General features: G+C 43.9%; 1 protein-coding gene across 1 annotated transcript in view; it reads right to left on the reverse strand.

Annotated features, from left to right (window-relative positions):
- The window catches only part of glo1 (glyoxalase 1), a 32,740-nt gene extending 23,702 nt beyond the window's left edge, over positions 1-9,038 (reverse strand). Inside the window, exon 1 of the mRNA XM_064925752.1 lies at positions 8,628-9,038. Within this exon, the coding sequence (XP_064781824.1) occupies positions 8,628-8,696 (69 nt within the window). The 5' untranslated portion in view covers positions 8,697-9,038. The remainder of the gene's footprint in view (positions 1-8,627) is intronic.
- Positions 9,039-19,394: the final 10,356 nt, after the last annotated feature.

The following is a 19,394-nucleotide window of genomic DNA, read 5'->3' on the forward strand; positions in this document are numbered from 1 at the left end:
TGGATCACCACAGACAACACTGCTACTCCTACTGCTCTTCTTCGTCCGCCCACGTGTTCTCGCACACCCCGAGAGCTTCTGGTCAGTGGGGTGGTGGCACCGGGATCCTCATCTCTCCCAAGTGGTCATTCTCTCTTTCTCCCCTTACCCATCTGTCTATCGCCTCCTTTGAATTCCATGCTGTCACAGTTACCAGCCCTTTCAAGCTTAACATCCTTATCATTTATCGCCCTCCAGGTTCCCTCGGAGAGTTCATCAATGAGCTTGATGCCTTGATAAGCTCCTTTCCTGAGGACGGCTCACCTCTCACAGTCCTGGGCGACTTTAACCTCCCCACGTCTACCTTTGACTCATTCCTCTCTGCCTCCTCCTTTCCACTCCTCTCCTTTTTGACCTCACCCTCTCCCCCTACTCACAAGGCAGGCAATTCGCCGACCTCATCTTTACTAGATGCTGTTCTTCCACTAACCTCATTGCAACTCCTCCAAGTCTCCGACCACTACCTTGTATCCTTTTCCCTCTCGCTCTCATCCAACACTTCCCACGCTGCCCCTACTCGGATGGTATCGCGCCGTCCCAACCTTCGCTCTCTCTCCCCGCTACTCTCTCCTCTTCCATCCTATCATCTCTTCCCTCTGCTCAAACCTTCTCCAACCTATCTCCTGATTCTGCCTCCTCAACCCTCATCTCTTCCCTTTCTGCATCCTTTGACTCTCTGTCCCCTATCCTCCAGGCCGGCTCGGTCCTCCCCTCCCGCTCCGTGGCTCGACGACTCATTGCGAGCTCACGGAACAGTGCTCCGGGCAGCCGAGCGGAAGTGGAGGAAAACTCGCCTCCCTGCGGACCTGGCATCCTTTCACTCCCTCCTCTCTACATTTTCCTCCTCTGTCTCTGCTGCTAAAGCCACTTTCTTCCACTCTAAATTCCAAGCATCTGCCTCTAACCCTAGGAAGCTCTTTGCCACCTTCTCCTCCCTCCTGAATCCTCCCCCCCCTCCGCAGATGACTTCGTCAACCATTTTGAAAAGAAGGTCGACGACATCCGATCCTCGTTTGCTAAGTCAAACGACACCGCTGGTTCTGCTCACACTGCCCTACCCTGTGCTCTGACCTCTTTCTCCCCTCTCTCTCCAGATGAAATCTCGCTTCTTGTGACGGCCGGCCGCCCAACAACCTGCCCGCTTGACCCTATCCCCTCCTCTTTCTCCAGACCATTTCCGGAGACCTTCTCCCTTACCTCACCTCGCTCATCAACTCATCCCTGACCGCTGGCTACGTCCCTTCCGTCTTCAAGAGAGCGAGAGATGCACCCCTTCTGAAAAACCTACGCTCGATCCCTCCGATGTCAACAACTACAGACCAGTATCCCTTCTTTCTTTTCTCTCCAAAACTCTTGAACGTGCCGTCCTCGGCCAGCTCTCCCGCTATCTCTCTCAGAATGACCTTCTTGATCCAAATCAGTCAGGTTTCAAGACTAGTCATTCAACTGAGACTGCTCTTCTCTGTATCACGGAGGCGCTCCGCACTGCTAAAGCTAACTCTCTCTCCTCTGCTCTCATCCTTCTAGACCTATCGGCTGCCTTCGACACTGTGAACCATCAGATCCTCCTCTCCACCCTCTCCGAGTTGGGCATCTCCGGCGCGGCCCACGCTTGGATTGCGTCCTACCTGACAGGTCGCTCCTACCAGGTGGATTCTCAGATTCTCGCCACGCGCTCTCACCACTGGTGTCCCCCAGGGCTCTGTTCTAGGCCCTCTCCTATTCTCGCTATACACCAAGTCACTTGGCTCTGTCATAACCTCACATGGTCTCTCCTATCATTGCTATGCAGACGACACGCAATTAATCTTCGCCTTTCCCCCTTCTGATGACCAGGTGGCGAATCGCATCTCTGCATGCCTGGCAGACATATCAGTGTGGATGACGGATCACCACCTCAAGCTGAACCTCGGCAAGACGGAGCTGCTCTTCCTCCCGGGGAAGGACTGCCCGTTCCATGATCTCGCCATCACGGTTGACAACTCCATTGTGTCCTCCTCCCAGAGCGCTAAGAACCTTGGCGTGATCCTGGACAACACCCTGTCGTTCTCAACTAACATCAAGGCGGTGGCCCGTTCCTGTAGGTTCATGCTCTACAACATCCGCAGAGTACGACCCTGCCTCACGCAGGAAGCGGCGCAGGTCCTAATCCAGGCACTTGTCATCTCCCGTCTGGATTACTGCAACTCGCTGTTGGCTGGGCTCCCTGCCTGTGCCATTAAACCCCTACAACTCATCCAGAACGCCGCAGCCCGTCTGGTGTTCAACCTTCCCAAGTTCTCTCACGTCACCCCGCTCCCTCCACTGGCTTCCAGTTGAAGCTCGCATCCGCTACAAGACCATGGTGCTTGCCTACGGAGCTGTGAGGGGAACGGCACCGCAGTACCTCCAGGCTCTGATCAGGCCCTACACCCAAACAAGGGCACTGCGTTCATCCACCTCTGGCCTGCTCGCCTCCCTACCACTGAGGAAGTACAGTTCCCGCTCAGCCCAGTCAAAACTGTTCGCTGCTCTGGCCCCCCAATGGTGGAACAAACTCCCTCACGACGCCAGGACAGCGGAGTCAATCACCACCTTCCGGAGACACCTGAAACCCCACCTCTTCAAGGAATACCTAGGATAGGATAAAGTAATCCTTCTCGCCCCCCCTTAAATGATTTAGATGCACTATTGTAAAGTGGCTGTTCCACTGATGTCAGAAGGTGAATTCACCAATTTGTAAGTCGCTCTGGATAAGAGTGTCTGCTAAATGACTTAAATGTAAATGTATGCTTGAATAGAAACCTAGTTCACACCCCCGATTTTGACGTCAACACAGTCGCTACAGTCCCATTAGTTTTCTTTGTAGCCTCGTTTGAATGTTGTGGTTGCGCACATTTGTACTGAATGGGGTGAGTTTACGTTACTTGTGCGACAAGGCAGTGGCTCGATGCTGGTTGATTTGGCATTGAACACAATAGGAAAATGCGTTTATCCTCGACCATAGGTTACTGAATTAATGTTCAAGATGGTTTATTATTATCATTATAGTAACCTGTTAAAATTAGGGGGTGCTTCCAGGGATGAGTAACCTTCATACATTTCATTTGTGGTCTTATACTGCCATCTATTGGAAATATTTAGCAGCACCATAAAAAAAATATATTGATCATACAATCAACAAGTTTCTATAGCCAAGGTCACGAATACATGTATAGTAATCCTTACTGAAGAAATAATTACTCAGAACTGCAACATATAAAATGTGTTAGTAAATTGTCACTTACAACCATAAAATAGCCATTTACAGCATAATGAACAATCGTCCAGATACGCATAAACAGAAAAACACCGTACAATTGTTTTTTTTTAAGTTACCTTACCCATCTTAAAGTTAACTGCCAAAGTAACACCCTCTTAAAGCGCCAATCAGCAATTGAAACAATAAAGTGCTTTCCCAACCCTGTTCGGATGCAAGGACTGACCATCCATGGTATGAAAATTATCCTTTTAACCATGTTGAGAATTGTGTTTGTGTTTTTTATTAACATCGGAGTTAACCAAGCTTGTATTTTAGGTTCTGATAGAGAACTACAGTTAAACTAGGCTCAGAAGGGATTTATTTTTTATTAATCAAAATGGGTAGTAATCATTAATAAGTTAAAATGGAAATTATACATATACACACGGTCAAGTTTTAGAACACCTACTCATTCAAGGGTTTTTCTATATTTTTACTATTTTCTACATTGTAGAATATAAGTGAAGAACAAAAAAAATTGGTTACATATTTGGTTAATCTAAATATTTTATATTGGAGATTCTTCAAAGTAGCTACCCTTTGCCTTGATGACAGCTTTGCCCTCTTGGCATTCTCTCAACCAGCTTCATGAGATAGTCACCTGGAATGCATTTCAATGAACCGGTGTCCCTTGTTTGAAGTGCATTTGTGGAATTTCTAGCCTTCTTAATGCGTTTGAGCTAATCTGTTGTGACAAGGTAGGGGTGGTATACAGAAGACAGTCTTTAACCAAATAGGGCTAAGTCCAAATTATGGCAAGAACAGCTCAAATAAGCAAAGAGAAACAGTCCATCATTACTTTAAAGACATGAAGGTCAGTCAATACTGAAAAAGTGCATTCGCAAAAACGCTATGATGAAACTGGCTGTCATGAGGACAGCCACAGGAATGGAAGACCCAGAGGTACCTCTGGTGCACCTCAGATTGCAACCCAAATAAATGCATCACAGACACATCTCAACATCAACTTTTCAGAGGAGACTGCGTGAATCAGGCCTTCATGGTCCAATTGCTGCAAAGAAACCACCACAAAAGGAGAGACTTGCTTGGGCCAAGAAACATAAGCAATGAACAGTATACCAGTGGATATCTGTCCCTTGGTCTGAGGAGTCCAAACGTGAGATTTTTGGTTTCTTTGTGAGACGTGGTGTGGGTGAACGGATGATCACTGCATGAGTTTTTACCCACCATAACGCAAGGAGGTAGTGTTATGGTGTGGGGATGCTTTGCTGGTGACACGGTCTGTGATTTATTTAGATTTCAAGGCAGGGCTACAACAGCATTCTGCAGCAATACGCCATCCCATCTGGTTTGGGCTTAGTGGGACTATCATTTGTTTTTCAACAAGACAATGACCCAACACACCTCCAGGCTGTGTAAGGGCTATTTGACCAAGAAGGAGAGTGATGAGTGCTGCATCAGATGACCTGGCCTCCACAATCTGCCGACCTCAACCCAATTGAGATGGTATGGGATGAATCAGAATGCAGAGTGAAGGAAAAGCAGCCAACAAGTGCTCAGCCAACAAGTGCTCCTTCAATACTGTTGGAAAAGCATTCCAGGTGAAGCTGGTTGAGAGTGCAACGCTGTCATCAAGGAAAAGGATGGCTACTTGGAAGAAACCAAAACATTTTGATTTGTTTAACTTTTTTTTTAGTTACTCCATAATTCCATGTGTGCTATTTCATTGTTGATGCCTTCACTATTATTCTACAATTTGAGTCAATTGGAGGTGTACCTGTGGATGTATTTCAGGGCCTACCTTCAAACTCAGTGCCTCTTTGCTTGACATCATGGGAAAATCAAAAGAAATCAGCCAAGACCTCAGAAAAAAACATTGAAGACCTCCACAAGTCTGGTTCATTCTTAGATGCTATTTCCAAATGCCTGAAGGTACCACGTTCATCTGTACAAACAATAGTATGCAAGTATAAACACCATGGGACCACTCAGCCATCATACCGCTCAGGAAGGAGACGCGTTTGGTCTCCTAGAGATTAACGTACTGTGGTGCGAAAAGTGCAAATCAATCCCAGAAAAACAACAAAGGACCTTGTGAAGACGCTGGAGGAAACAGGCACAAAAGTATCTATATCCACAGTAAAACGAGTCCTATATCAACATAACCTGAAAAGCCACTCAGTAAGGAAGAAGCCACTGCTCCAAAACTGCCATAAAAAAGCCAGACTACGGTTTGCAACTGCACATGGGGACAAAGATCTTACTTTTTGGAGAACTGTCCTCTGGTCTGTTGAAACAAAAATATAACTGTTGGGCCATAATGACCATTGTTATGTTTGGAGGACAAATGGGGAGGCTTGCAAGCTGAAGAATAGCATCCCAACCATGAAGCATGAGGGTGGCAGCATCATGTTGTGAGGGTGCTTTGCTGCAGGAAGGACTGGTGCACTTCACAAAATAGATGGCATCATGAGGCGGAAAATGTGGATATATTGAAGCAACATCTCAAGACACCAGTCAGGAAGTTAAAGCTTGGTTGCAAATGGGTCTTCCAAATGGACAATGACCCCAAGCACAAAAGCCCTGACCTCAATCATATAGAAAATGTGTGGGTAGGCCTACAAATCTGACTCAGTTACACCAGCTTTCAGGAGGAAAGGGACAAAATTCACCCAACTTATTGTGGGAAGCTTGTGGAAGGCTACCCAAAACATTTGACCCAAGTTAAACAATTTAAAGGCAATGCTACCAAATACTAATTGAGTGTATGTAAACTTCTGACCCACTGGGAATGTGACAAAATAAAATATGAAATAAATCACTACTATTATTCTGATATTTCAGATTCTTAAAATAAAAGTGATGATCCTACCTGACCTAAGACAGGGAATTTTTACTTGGATTAAATGTCGGGAATTGTGAAAAACTGAGTTTAAATGTATTTGGCTAAGGTGTATGTAAAATTCAGACTTCAACGGTATGCGTATATATAGCGGGTGTAGCAAACAGTGCAGTAGTATCTAACAATTTACAACACAAAAATGTAAGTAAAAGACAGGAAGAAAAATATAAATATTAGATTTAGTAAATGCCACTCCGACATTGCTCAAATACAGTAGAATAGAATGCATAAGAGATGAATAAAGCAGTATGTAAACATTATTAAAGTCTTTGTTTATAGGGCAGCAGCCTCTAAGATGCAGGGTTGAGTAACCGTGTGGAAGCCGGCCTTGAGTTAGAAAACAGCTTCTGTCCCAGCTTTCATGCGCCTGTACTGACCTTGGCTTCTGAACGATAGCGGGGTGAACAGGCCGTGGCTCAGGTGGTTGATGTCCATCTTTTTGACCTTCCTGTGACGTCGGGTGCTGTATGTGTCCCGGAGGGCAGGTAGGTTTCCCCCAGTGAGGTGTAGTGCAGACCACACCACCCTCTGGAGAGCTCTGCGGGTTTCAGGCAGTGCAGTTGCCGTACCAGGCGGTGATACAGCCCAACAGGATGCTCTCAATTGTGCATCTAAAATTTTGTGAGGTTTTTAGGGGCCAAGCCCAATATCTTCAGTCTCCTGAGGTTGAAGTGGCGCCGGTGCGCCTTCTTTGCCACACTGCCTGTGTGGGCCATTTCAGAACGTCAATAATGTGTACGCCAAGGAACTTGAAGCTTTCACCTTCTCCACTGCGGCCCCGTCGATGTGGATAGGGGCATGCTCCCTCTGCTGTTTCCTGAAGTCCATGATCAACTCCTTCATTTTGTTGACGTTGAGTTAGATTATTTTCCTGGTACCACTCACCCAGGACCCTCACCTTTTCCCTGTATACTGTCTCATAATTGTTGGTAATCAGGCCTACTGTTGTGTCGTCTGCAAACTTGATTGAGTTGGATGCATGTGTGGACCCAATTGCACAGGACGGGGTTGATGAGCTGTAGTCAATGGAAAGCATTCTTACATTGGTATTCCTCTTGTCCAGATGGGATAGGGCAGTGTGCAGTGCGATGGCATTATCTGTGGGTCTATTGGGGCGGTGTGCAAATTGCAGTGGGTCTAGGGTGTCAGGTAAGGTGGAGCCTCAAAAGCACATCATGATGATGACAGAAATTAGTCCTATGGGGCGATAGTCATTTAATTCAGTTACCTTTGCTTTCTTGGGTACAGGAACAACGGTGGACATATTGAAGCAAATGGGGACAGCAGGCAGGGATAGGGAGAGACTGAATATGTCAGGAAACACTCCAGACAGCTGGTCTGCGCATGCTCTGAGGACACGTCTAGGGATGCCGGCTGGCACGACATCGAGCAAATTTCAGCTCTCATCCGACTGGTATAACTTTACCTTAGCTAGATAATTAAAAAATTAAAAAAACATTTATTGGGTAGCTACCTTTAACGTACTTGCCCGTTCGTTAGCTAGCTATGTTAGCTTTCAGCTGACTGGTTTTAGCTAGTTACAGTCAGAGGCTAACTGCTGGACTTTGTCCAAGCACGCTAACGTTATCTAGGTAACATTAGCTAGCTAATCAAAATACCTGTTTGCATGTATTGATTGACCACAGTTAGCTATATACACACACAATAGCCTAGGCTTGTTCGCATACAATTCTTACGACTGGCAGCGTGGTGCAAGCAGCTGTGTTGTTGCTGAGCAACCGATCTGGTGTTATAGAACATAGAAATGCTACAAGGTAGCACGTCGTTTCTTAATGTCCGGAAAGGTGTACGATAACGTAACATTAAGTTATTTTTAAAAAACTGTTGCGACTATCAACACTGTAGATGCGAGTTTGTAATGGCATGATATACAGTCAAGTATCAGTAATACAGGGACGCTCTGGCCTACACAAGCGCGGACACGGACTTGCTTATTACAGACCTAGGTCTGGCTGGCAAATACACAATACGGCATCATTACATAACAGAAATGAAATGGAGTAAAGTAAGTAAATGTAAAGCCTATCTATAAGTGTGTGTCAATTTCTATAGAAGAGTGGGCAAAAAAATGTACACTGAGTTCCTGTTTTGCAGTTGCATACACCATCAGTGCTAGCAGAGGCACAGCAAAAATATGGTCGGATGTATCCCTCCAAAGTCCAAATGTCACTTCGAAGTATAGAGTTTCATAGTTAGTAGCACTGCGGACGGTGTATCAGTAGAATGCACTAAGTCTATAAATAAGACGCAAACAGCAAAAGCTATTTCACTTTTGCAAACGTTGCATCTGGCAGACGATGTTCACCTGCCCGTGAGCCCAGCTGTAAAGCTATGAAACTGCATAACCGGCCTATGTGCCTAACTTTAGTATTGCGAGTTCCACTTGGGCAGAATTCAAGAGTGGACTGCTAGATAGCTACTCACCTTCGTAAGTGGGTTTCCATCTTTGCACGCTGCTGCCGCGGCCTCATCTGATAAGCCTTGGTCGGTCATTTTACTTGGATATTTACCTCTAGAAGAAGACCGAGGAGTGCTAGGTTGTTGGTGAGCAGCAAGGCACGGCCACTGAAGTGAGGAAGTAAAGAGCCCCTCCAAAAACGGCTCGACTGGGAGCGTCTAGCTACGTCAGTCAGGGCAAAACAGCTAAGCAACCGTTCAGAACGTGTTCTCAACACCATATATGGGAGTGAGAGAAGAGGATGGAACTAAGTGAAACTGGGCCGACATTCTGCAAATTCTCTCATCGAAGTAACATCTGATCTCAATACATGTTTATGTTTCCATAACTATAATATGTTACGAACAGAGTGGACTACGTTTTATAGACAAACGCTATGCCAAAGTATTTAAAAATGGTGGTGTTTAGAAAGAGTGCAAGGTCGAATTGAGTTTGTGCACACGCGCACTTCAGAAGAGGCGTTCACTAAACAGAAATATGCAAATATATGCTAAAACTCGCCAATAGGATCTCTACCCCGTGCATGGCTTTGGCCACGTCCTTGCTTGTTCTGCCCACTCTGCTTCATTTGCTCCCACTGGAAACTACACAGATGAACTTAGGTTAGTTATATATATATCTTTGGCTACGTCGTATTATGTACGACTGTACAGAAATTCAAAGCGCCGCAGTTCAATAGAAATGCAAATGTATGTTTAATTTGTACCTTGCTATATTTTCACGGCTCATAAAATAATTCTAACCTTTTATTCATTTGCAGTAACTTTCCGTGATATATGGAGTAATGAAGACTGCTGGAAGTTAGTTTATTAATGTTGCCACAAGATGAAGGCATAGTACAACAAAATACGATTTAGCCTACTAGTCTAGTGCATGCACAAGTGAAATTATTTACAAATATAACCCAGTATAATAGTAGACCAGCCTGAAAGGAGTGCTTGAATTTATGTTTGTTACAGGCTGTCATCCATAATTGATCTGCTGTCAGTTAAATTTAGATTTTTAAGGGCATTTTCGATGGTCAAAGGTCAAATCTGGTGAAAATGGGTATAATGGAAATAATATTTAGAATCATGAACACCTTTATTCACCAAGTACATTTGCATGTACCAGGAATTTTACATGGTCAAATGTTGCTGCAAAAATAAATAGAATATACACAATTAACAGAATGTACACAATAAACGTAAAATACAGACAATATACAGAATATACAGACAAAATATATAAACAATGCATTTACGTACACTGAACAAAAATATAAACACAACATGCAACAATTTCAAAGATTTTACTGAGTTACAGTTCATATAAGGAAATCTGCCAAAATAAATAAATTAGGCCCTAATCTATGGATTTCACAACTGGGAATACAGATATATCTGTTGGTCACAGATACCGTTAAAAACAAGGGTAGGGGCGTGGATCAGAAAACCAGTCAGTGTCTGGTGTGACCACCATTTGCCTCATGCAGTGCAACATCTCCTTCACATAGAGTTGATCGGGCTGTTGATTGTGGCCTGTGGAATGTTGTCCCACTCCTTCAATGGCTGTGCAAAGTTGCTGTATATTGGTGGGAACTGGAACACGCTGTTGTTCACATAAATCCAGAGCATCCAACACGTGCTCAATGGGTGACATGTCTGGTGAGTATGCAGGCCATGGAAGAACTGGGACATTTTCAGCTTCCAGAAATTGTGTAGAGATCCTTGCGACATGGGGCCGTGTGTTATCATGCTGAAACATGAGGTGATGGCAGTGGAAGAATGGCACAATAATGGGCCTTAGGATCTTGTCACGGTGTCTTTGTGCGTTTCAATTGCTATCGATAAAATGCAATTGTGTTCATTGTCCGTAGCTTATGCCGGCCCATACCATAACCCCACCAACACCATGGTTCATAACGTTGACATAAGCAAACCACTTGCCAACATGATGGACAGTACAGTTGAAACCGGGATTCATCCGTGAAGAGCACACTTATCCAGCGTGCCAGTGACAGAGTCAAAATCACCGGTAAGCTCAAAAAGACTCAGCCTTCTTATCAGCAATATGTTACATGTGCTATAAGGCATAGTACAATAATTGATCTTTGCTTCAACAAAATTAACCAATGCCTACAAATCTACTCAGAAGGCTACGCTAAGCACCGCTGATCATAAAGGCGACCGCATACTTTGTTCAGTTGCTCTTAGCACAACTCAGCTTGGCGAAGCGAACGTCTGTGCCTCGCATGCTTCCTTTTTTTTACTGCATTATTACTGTTTGTCCCTCTTGAGATGCCGAAGCAACACCATAGCCAGTATACATTTCCTCAAAATCGTCCGAATTAATCTAAAATAGATCAAGAAATCAGTCATATATTTTCACATTATACAAAGCTGCTTGGTGCAGTATTTCTCAGGCCAAGGTAGGAGAGTCAGACATATACACACGCAACAATATCGCTAACACTTCCAGTATTGGAGTTGTTGGTTCTGTGGGTCGGGTGGGTGGGGCACCAGCATCCTCCTCCTGAATCCTCCTCACGATGGCTGCAGAAGCTGTTGTCCTTGGGATATGTTGCCTACTCTGGATTTGAGGTCGAACCGATGCCTTGACCAGCTCCTCTAGAAAGAGACGTCTCCTCTGGAGGTTCCCTCTGTTCCAATCTGGGTTCAATGCCATCCAGATGACAAACGCGTTTTACTCTGAGATGTCCAAGATGTTGAAGAATATCACAAGTGGCCAGCATAGGGTTCTTCTTTTGCAGCTGTAGCCAGTCATCCAGATTGTCTAAATTGTCCACCCCTCCTTTTGTGGCATTGTAATCTATTATGATTTCTGTTTTTTGATGTTCCTGGCCACAGATTCTCCCATCCCTATGCAGCGTACTCATGAGTACCACATTTTTTTGGGGCTTTCTTTGGCACGTAGGACACTAGGGACGTGTCAGTCGTGAACACAAACTTAGAGGAATTGATAGACCTGTTCCGTGTATTCAACAACTGAGGTGGGAGCTCTGGCTTGTTTTTTCATACTGTTCCTACCATCGTCAGCTTCCTCTTGAGGAGCACCTGTTCCAGCTTGTGCGAAGTTAACAAGTTATTACATGTGAAATTGTGGCCACGGAGTCCCTGTGTCACGTCCAGGACAACCCGCATCCCTTGGTTCTTCTCAGGGGCTCCTCCATCTGGCTTCCCCGTATACACTCGCAAGTTCCACGCATATAATGAAGCAGCATTACAGGCAGCCCAGATCTTGATTCCATATTTTGCGGGTTTAGATGGTATGTACTGCCTCATGGGGCAGCGGCCCATAAATGGCATAAGCTGCTCATCGACAGTAACGTTGGACCCAGGGTTGTAAAAACATGGGAATGCGGTCAACACGCTAGCTTGTCTTTCTGTCGCCTAACTGGTCTGTTGTCTCGGTTATCACAGCGGATAACACTGGAAATAATGTGGAAAAGTTCTCTGCCGGTTCCTGCATCCCACAGGGATTCTGTGGATTCCCCATTGGATCTGAAAACACCAGCAAGGGTAAGAACCCCGAAGTATGTATGTAAATGAGTTTGGTCCATCTCCTTCCATCTCTCTCCAAAAACACACCTTCCCTCCAAGTGAGTGCAGTCCAGAGTGATCTTCTGGATGATGTCTGGGATGAACAGTTCAAAAGAAGACTTTATGTGAGAACTTGTTCTCAACTAGCCTACCTGGTTAAATAAAGGTGAAATATATATACACTTTTTTAAATGTGCTGCACATGAGTAACTGCCATCCGCAACAGCCCTGGTTTTTATCCTTATCCCATTGGCAGCCATGCAGGGTGGCTCATTCCTTGGGAAAGAAGACCATTCAGTTTCACCATTTTTTGACATCCATATTTATCCTACTGCAGGCTGACGGGCTGGCCCTGGGGCTGGCTGAGGGTCAATCTCATCCTCTTCTCCCAACTCACTGTCAGACTCTGAATTGACAGAGACATGATCCTCAAATTCAGAAAGTTCTTCACCTTCCAAAGTGGAAGACGCTCCTTCCACACCAGCTTCTCTCTCTGCAAAAATGATTTCTAAGGCCCTCTGAGCAGAGATTATTTTTGCCATACTGATTGATTGTAGTCAGGACTTATACATGCAAAGCAATTTATTTGTTGTGTCCCTCCCCCAATCAGCACCTGGCTGGGGTAGAGCGTGGGAAAATACTGCATTTTTTACAATGTATCAAAATAATATATTGTAATAACAATGTGCAGTTTCGTACAAGACATTGTGTAGTTTCACACACTACAAAAGGTAAAGAGTGTGAGAAAAGTGGGAGACAGGAAGGCAGACAGACAGGTTCTTGGTACGATGTTGAAACAGCAGGCCTAGGGAGGAAGACAGAGTGAAGGTACACAGCAAATCATTTTGTTTAATTTTTTGTTGTTTTCACCTACACACACACACACACACTTTTCCACACTTTTATTACCCTCCAGTGGACATAATTTATTGTTGTATAAATGTGTAGGGGTTGCACAGTGCTCAATGAATGAAAGCTCAATGAAAATTTGTTATTTTACATGTTTGTAACAGAAAATGAGCCAAGGCCAGTGTGTCTCAGGTTGAAAAAATTATTCATTGTATAATATTAATTTTAGCAAACATTGAAAATGGGTCCCACAGACCCAAACACCAGGGTTAAGCTGGCAGTATTTTGAGACAGGCTTGAATAAGCTAATTAGCCAATAGGCAGAGGTAAGTATAATTTGCCGTATTCTCTGTAATAATGGTATGGGAATAATAAATCATTTTCCTTTGTGAAGTGGTTTCTTGCATCAAACAACACAACACCATTTCCAGTCACCACCTTGTCTGAAGGACAAGTGGATAAACAGGTTAATGTCAAACCTTGCATGTTTTTTTTCAAAAGTCTCTTGGAATGTAGGCAGGCCTACATTAGAGAGAATAAAGTAGACGGCGCATGTCAAACGTTTGATTTATGACCCTATGTCATGATGACGTGTGCATGCCCATATTTGGGCATCCGGTCAGGACATCCTGGCGGGAACTGATCACGTGCTTATGCCCATATATGGGCATCCTTTTCATGTTCTCACGCGTTAGAGGGTGTGCTAATTTATGCATATATTGTATCTATTCCTTTGAAGTTGTCATGATGATTGATGTCTAGGTACCTGGTTGAACTGAGGGGTTCTGTGTTTGAACTTCTGAAAGAGAATGGCCCCACACCCCCTGTTTTATTGACCTTAGGGCTGTTGTCTATGAAGCAGGAATGTCTGGGAGGGTGTGTGTGTGTGTGTGTGTGTGTGTGTGTGTGTGTTAGAAACAAGGTCCCTTCTCATTGTGTACATTTCAAGCTTTCAACAACAATAAAACAGCCATCGAAATAATGTTTCTCGGCCTAACACACTGTTGAGTTTCCTATTTAGTTCTCTTTATATGTACATGCACAGAGCTTCCAGGTGGCTCCAGCCTATGGATGTTCGGTGCATGTACACCGGGGAGATTAGAACCCCAAAGAAAGATCTTAAAGGTAATTTCAGATTCAGGTTTAGGGTGTAATAACTTTAGGGAAACCACATTTCACACTATGTACAGACATACAGTGCCTTGCGAAAGTATTCGGCCCCCTTGAACTTTGCGACCTTTTGCCACATTTCAGGCTTCAAACATAAAGATATAAAACTGTATTTGTTTGTGAAGAATCAACAACAAGTGGGACACAATCATGAAGTGGAACGACATTTATTGGATATTTCAAACTTTTTTAACAAATCAAAAACTGAAAAATTGGGCATGCAAAATTATTCAGCCCCTTTACTTTCAGTGCAGCAAACTCTCTCCAGAAGTTCAGTGAGGATCTCTGAATGATCCAATGTTGACCTAAATGACTAATGATGATAAATACAATCCACCTGTGTGTAATCAAGTCTCCGTATAAATGCACCTGCACTGTGATAGTCTCAGAGGTCCGTTAAAAGCGCAGAGAGCATCACGAAGAACAAGGAACACAACAGGCAAGTCCGAGATACTGTTGTGAAGACGTTTAGAGCCAGATTTGGATACAAAAAGATTTCCCAAGCTTTAAACATCCCAAGGAGCACTGTGCAAGCGATAATATTGAAATGGAAGGAGTATCAGACCACTGCAAATCTACCAAGACCTGGCCGTCCCTCTAAACTTTCAGCTCATACAGGGAGAAGACTGATCAGAGATGCAGCCAAGAGGCCCATGATCACTCTGGATGAACTGCAGAGATCTACAGCTGAGGTGGGAGACTCTGTCCATAGGACAACAATCAGTCGTATATTGCACAAATCTGGCCTTTATGGAAGAGTGGCAAGAAGAAAGCCATTTCTTAAAGATATCCATAAAAAGTGTCGTTTAAAGTTTGCCACAAGCCACCTGGGAGACACACCAAACATGTGGAAGAAGGTGCTCTGGTCAGATGAAACCAAAATGGAACTTTTTGGCAACAATGCAAAACGTTATGTTTGGCGTAAAAGCAACACAGCTCATCACACCATCCCCACTGTCAAACATGGTGGTGGCAGCATCATGGTTTGGGCCTGCTGTTCTTCAGCAGGGACCGGGAAGATGGTTAAAATTGATGGGAAGATGGATGGAGCCAAATACAGGACCATTCTGGAAGAAAACCTGATGGAGTCTGCAAAAGACCTGAGACTGGGACGGAGATTTGTCTTCCAACAAGACAATGATCCAAAACATAAAGCAAAATCTACAATGGAATGGTTCAAAAATAAACATATCCAGGTGTTAGAATGGCCGAATACTTTTGCAAGGCACTGTAGAGAGCCAACACAAAGGTGTAACAAGGATGAATGGATATTCAATGTACAACAGTAGTCTTCTGTAACAAGCAATAGGTGTTAAATATGTGCCACAGTCAATCATGACAGCCTCTTTTTAAAAAGGCCTTTACTTATGACTTAAACAGAATCATTTTATACCCAGCTTATTCATTAATGCTGTGGGATAAATCAGGTGTTTCTAGGTGGGCTTAAACAAATCTACAGTGAAACAAATGTGTACACTTTACATACATGTTTATTGACTTTAAAAAAGACCACAGTAACATGACAGATATAGTTGAGATGCATGCTACAAAAATCTGCTAGTGGATATTCAATGGACAACAGTAGTCTTCTGTAACAAGCAATACATGTTAAATATGTGCCATAGTCAATCATGACAGCCCCTTTTTCGAAAGGCCTTTACTTATGACTTAAACAGAATAATTTGCTACCCATCTTATTCATTAATGCTGTGGGATAAATCAGGTGTTTCTTGGTGGGCTTAAACAAATCTACAGTGAAAAAGTGTACATTTTACGCACGTTTATTGACTTTTAAAAAGACCACAGTAACATGACAGATATGTTGGAGATGCTACAAAAATCTGCTAGTGGATATTCAATGTACAACAGTTGTCTTCTGTAACAAGCAATACGGGTTAAATATGTGTCACAGTCAATCATGACAGCCTCTTTATGAAAGGCCTTTACTTATGACTTAAACAGATTCATTTTCTACCCATCTTATTAATTAATGCTGTGGGCATACCCAGGATTTACATGCCGGACGGATTATCTACCCATGGAGGGAAAATTTACGGAGCCTTGATGGAGTGTGCAAGCATCTTAGCGATCGTGAATTGGAAACGGATAATGGTCAGGGCTAACCAGGACCTATATCTGTAAGAAAGGAATAGTAAAAAGGTTGTACTTAATATTTTGAATTAAATAAATGGTTTTAAAATTGTATCTCACCCTTTAACGAAAGGGGATCTCTCCTTTTCTCTCTCGCCCCAGTCTGTCGCAGAGAGATGCAATGTCTTCTAAAAAATAATAAAAAATGTATTATTTTATAGTCTTTCCTACAACATTAAAGACAATTAAAGTTTAGTACGTCTTAAAAAAGTTTGTACTAAAAATTTTGGAATTAAATAAAAGGAATTTAAAACAGTATTCTCACCCTTTAACGATAGGAATATGTCCTTTCCATCTATCACCAAGCATGCCCCAGGAGAAAAAGACTGTGCGAGTGTTTCAAAAACACGAGGTGTGTGTGTTTCAAACACAACAATGCCCAGGCATCTGCACTCAAGGCCTTTCCTCTCTCTCTGTAGGGGATTGTTTGAAACCAAGGTTTGCACTATCATGCACACAGTATGTCCAGATATCTGCCTACCCCCCCATCAAAAAGTGTGATGGCGTCTCTTAAAATGGGCACTTTCGATTCATTAACACACAGGTCTTTCAAATCCGAATTGAAATTCAAACACCCCAGATAGAATACAGTATGTCAAGACCGACCCCCGGGTTAAACATTGATATTTCTAATCAGCGCCCGGTGCCCCTACCCCGGTCTATCAATTTACATCCGACACCCCACCAAGGTGCTAAACCTGAGGGTGCAGGAAATCAAAAGGCAATACATGCATACAAAATGTCTCGACATCTCCTCCTGTTGTTTGAATTCACTGCCTTTGTTCTCTAAACCAAATATACAGGGTGTTGCATACAGGATATAGCCCGGAAAAAAATGTCACCGCAATGCCCGTAAACTAATTCCATACTTTCTCTAGTTAGGGACACGAACGTGGAGCTCTGTTAGCACCGCTTTAGCGCAGCTACAAGCCCACAGGCCAACAGCCATCCTTTGCAAATACATTCATTAAAAATCCTACAATGTGATTTTCTGGATTTTTTTCTCATTTTGTCTGTCATAGTTGAAGTGTACCTATGATGAAAATTACAGGCCTCTCTCATCTTTTTAAGTGGGAGAACTTGCACAATTGGTGGCTGACTAAATACTTTTTTTGCTCCACTGTATATGCCTTAGGAGGCTTTGTCAGTGAGTATCTTCATTGCTTTTGCATATATCTTTAGTTTCCGAGCATTATTTGTGGAATTTGGATGTGTTTACTTTGTGGAATAGATGTACAGCACTAGCTTAATTGCAACAGTATGTTAGCCTAGCTTTTGCTAGTTGTCAGTGTGAGCAAAATATCAGGTTACTTTAATATCTAGTTTGTATTTAAGGACAGATTACATTGTCTTATGCAGACATTGTTGTTTTTGTGTTCCAGTTTCATGCTGTTTCAACTCAATAAATCTTATGAACATGGAGATCATGCTTTGAGGGTTATTGATGTAAAGGCGTTTATCTTGCTGTCAAAATTTACACAGGAATGCATACGGAGGACAGTATTGAGAAATGACAGCACTCTAGCGGGCAGGACCACAAGTTGGATCAAGCAACAGACACTGCTAATCGGTCACAACGCCAAGAGAGGCCTACGACAATTACAGCAGTGGACAGACAACCTCCAACACACTATGGCGGGGGAGCAGGCATCCACCTTCAATACCAAGTCTCGTGCCTCAACCTCATCCCACCATTCAAGCTGTTCATCTACAGGAGCCGCAGCCGCTATAGCTAGGGCAAAAGAAGAAGCTGCAAAAGCTTGTTTCTCCTTTGCGGAGAAAGAATGAAGAATGAAAATAGAAAAAGGACAGTTAGAAGCATCTATGGATGTGCTGATAGAGGAAAAGGAAGCGGCTGCAGCAGTGGCTGAAGCCGAGGCTCTAGAGGCCACTGCTGATTTAAGCAGTCAGAAAAGTAGCTGCAGCCTCAAGCTCGACTCCACCCCACACAGCGAACTAAGGAGTATCTCACGGAGCAAGCTAAATCCTACGAAATCCTCACAAGCCAATGACAGGAATAGAGCCATCCTCTGATGACGAGACAAGACAGGGATATTACAGGCCAAAGATGGACGTAACACCATATTACAGCATCTCAAGCCTGAGATCAGTTCCCCTCCTGTTGACACCACTACTGTCGTTTCCCTAATCCGGAGTCAAGGCCAGCCCAGCAGTTTCACCTCACCTCTAGCGTACACGGTTCCCTTCGAGAAGGCCTAGAACAACAGTTGGACCCAAAGAGGTATGCACAATGAAAGGAGTCATCCACCTGCTCCAATTTACAAGCGCACATGGGAAGACCCCCAAAGTGAGAACCAAAACGTTACCGACTTCGTGAGGTACTTCGCTCATCACCACCGGTCTACTCCAAGTTGATGACCAACCGGAGAGCTACAGGGCTTGGCGGTGCTCCTTTCACATGAGAGGCTTAGACTTAACCTACAGTGAAGAAATAGATCTTCTAGTTTAGTGGCTTGTTTGAGTCTGCTGAAGATATAAAACTAATCTTGAGGAATGCTACTGTTCGCCAGAGGTGATAGAGAGTGCACTCAGCAAACGAATCAACAGTTCCCCCAAGACCTCCAACAAGGATGAGGGGGTTTGAGCTTCAGTCTGCCAAGGCCGAAGGAGACCTCCCTGGCCAAGCTTTTCTCCATACAGCTCAAGGTGTTAACCCTATACTCCAGAAACTGCCCTTTGGGTTACAAGAGAAATTAATCTCCATTGGTTCCAACTACAAGCAACAATATCGTGTTCCATTCCCTCCTTTGTTGTCTTTGTCATCCAGCAAGCCAGAATCAGGAACGACCCCAGTTTCAACCTTGTTGCCAATGTTCCTGCTAAAGCAGACAATGTTCCCTGGAAGCAGAGCAGACAGTGTCACGTTCTGACCTTAGTTCTTTTGTTATGTCTTTGTTTTAGTGTGGTCAGGGCGTGAGTTGGGTGGGTTGTGTAGTGGAAATTTCCTGTATTGCCAAATCACGAGAGCAAATCACACACAAGTCAGAGGTATCATAAAAT

The sequence above is a fragment of the Oncorhynchus masou genome, chromosome 2, assembly GCF_036934945.1.
Source record: "Oncorhynchus masou masou isolate Uvic2021 chromosome 2, UVic_Omas_1.1, whole genome shotgun sequence".
In the NCBI taxonomy this organism is placed as follows: domain Eukaryota; kingdom Metazoa; phylum Chordata; class Actinopteri; order Salmoniformes; family Salmonidae; genus Oncorhynchus; species Oncorhynchus masou.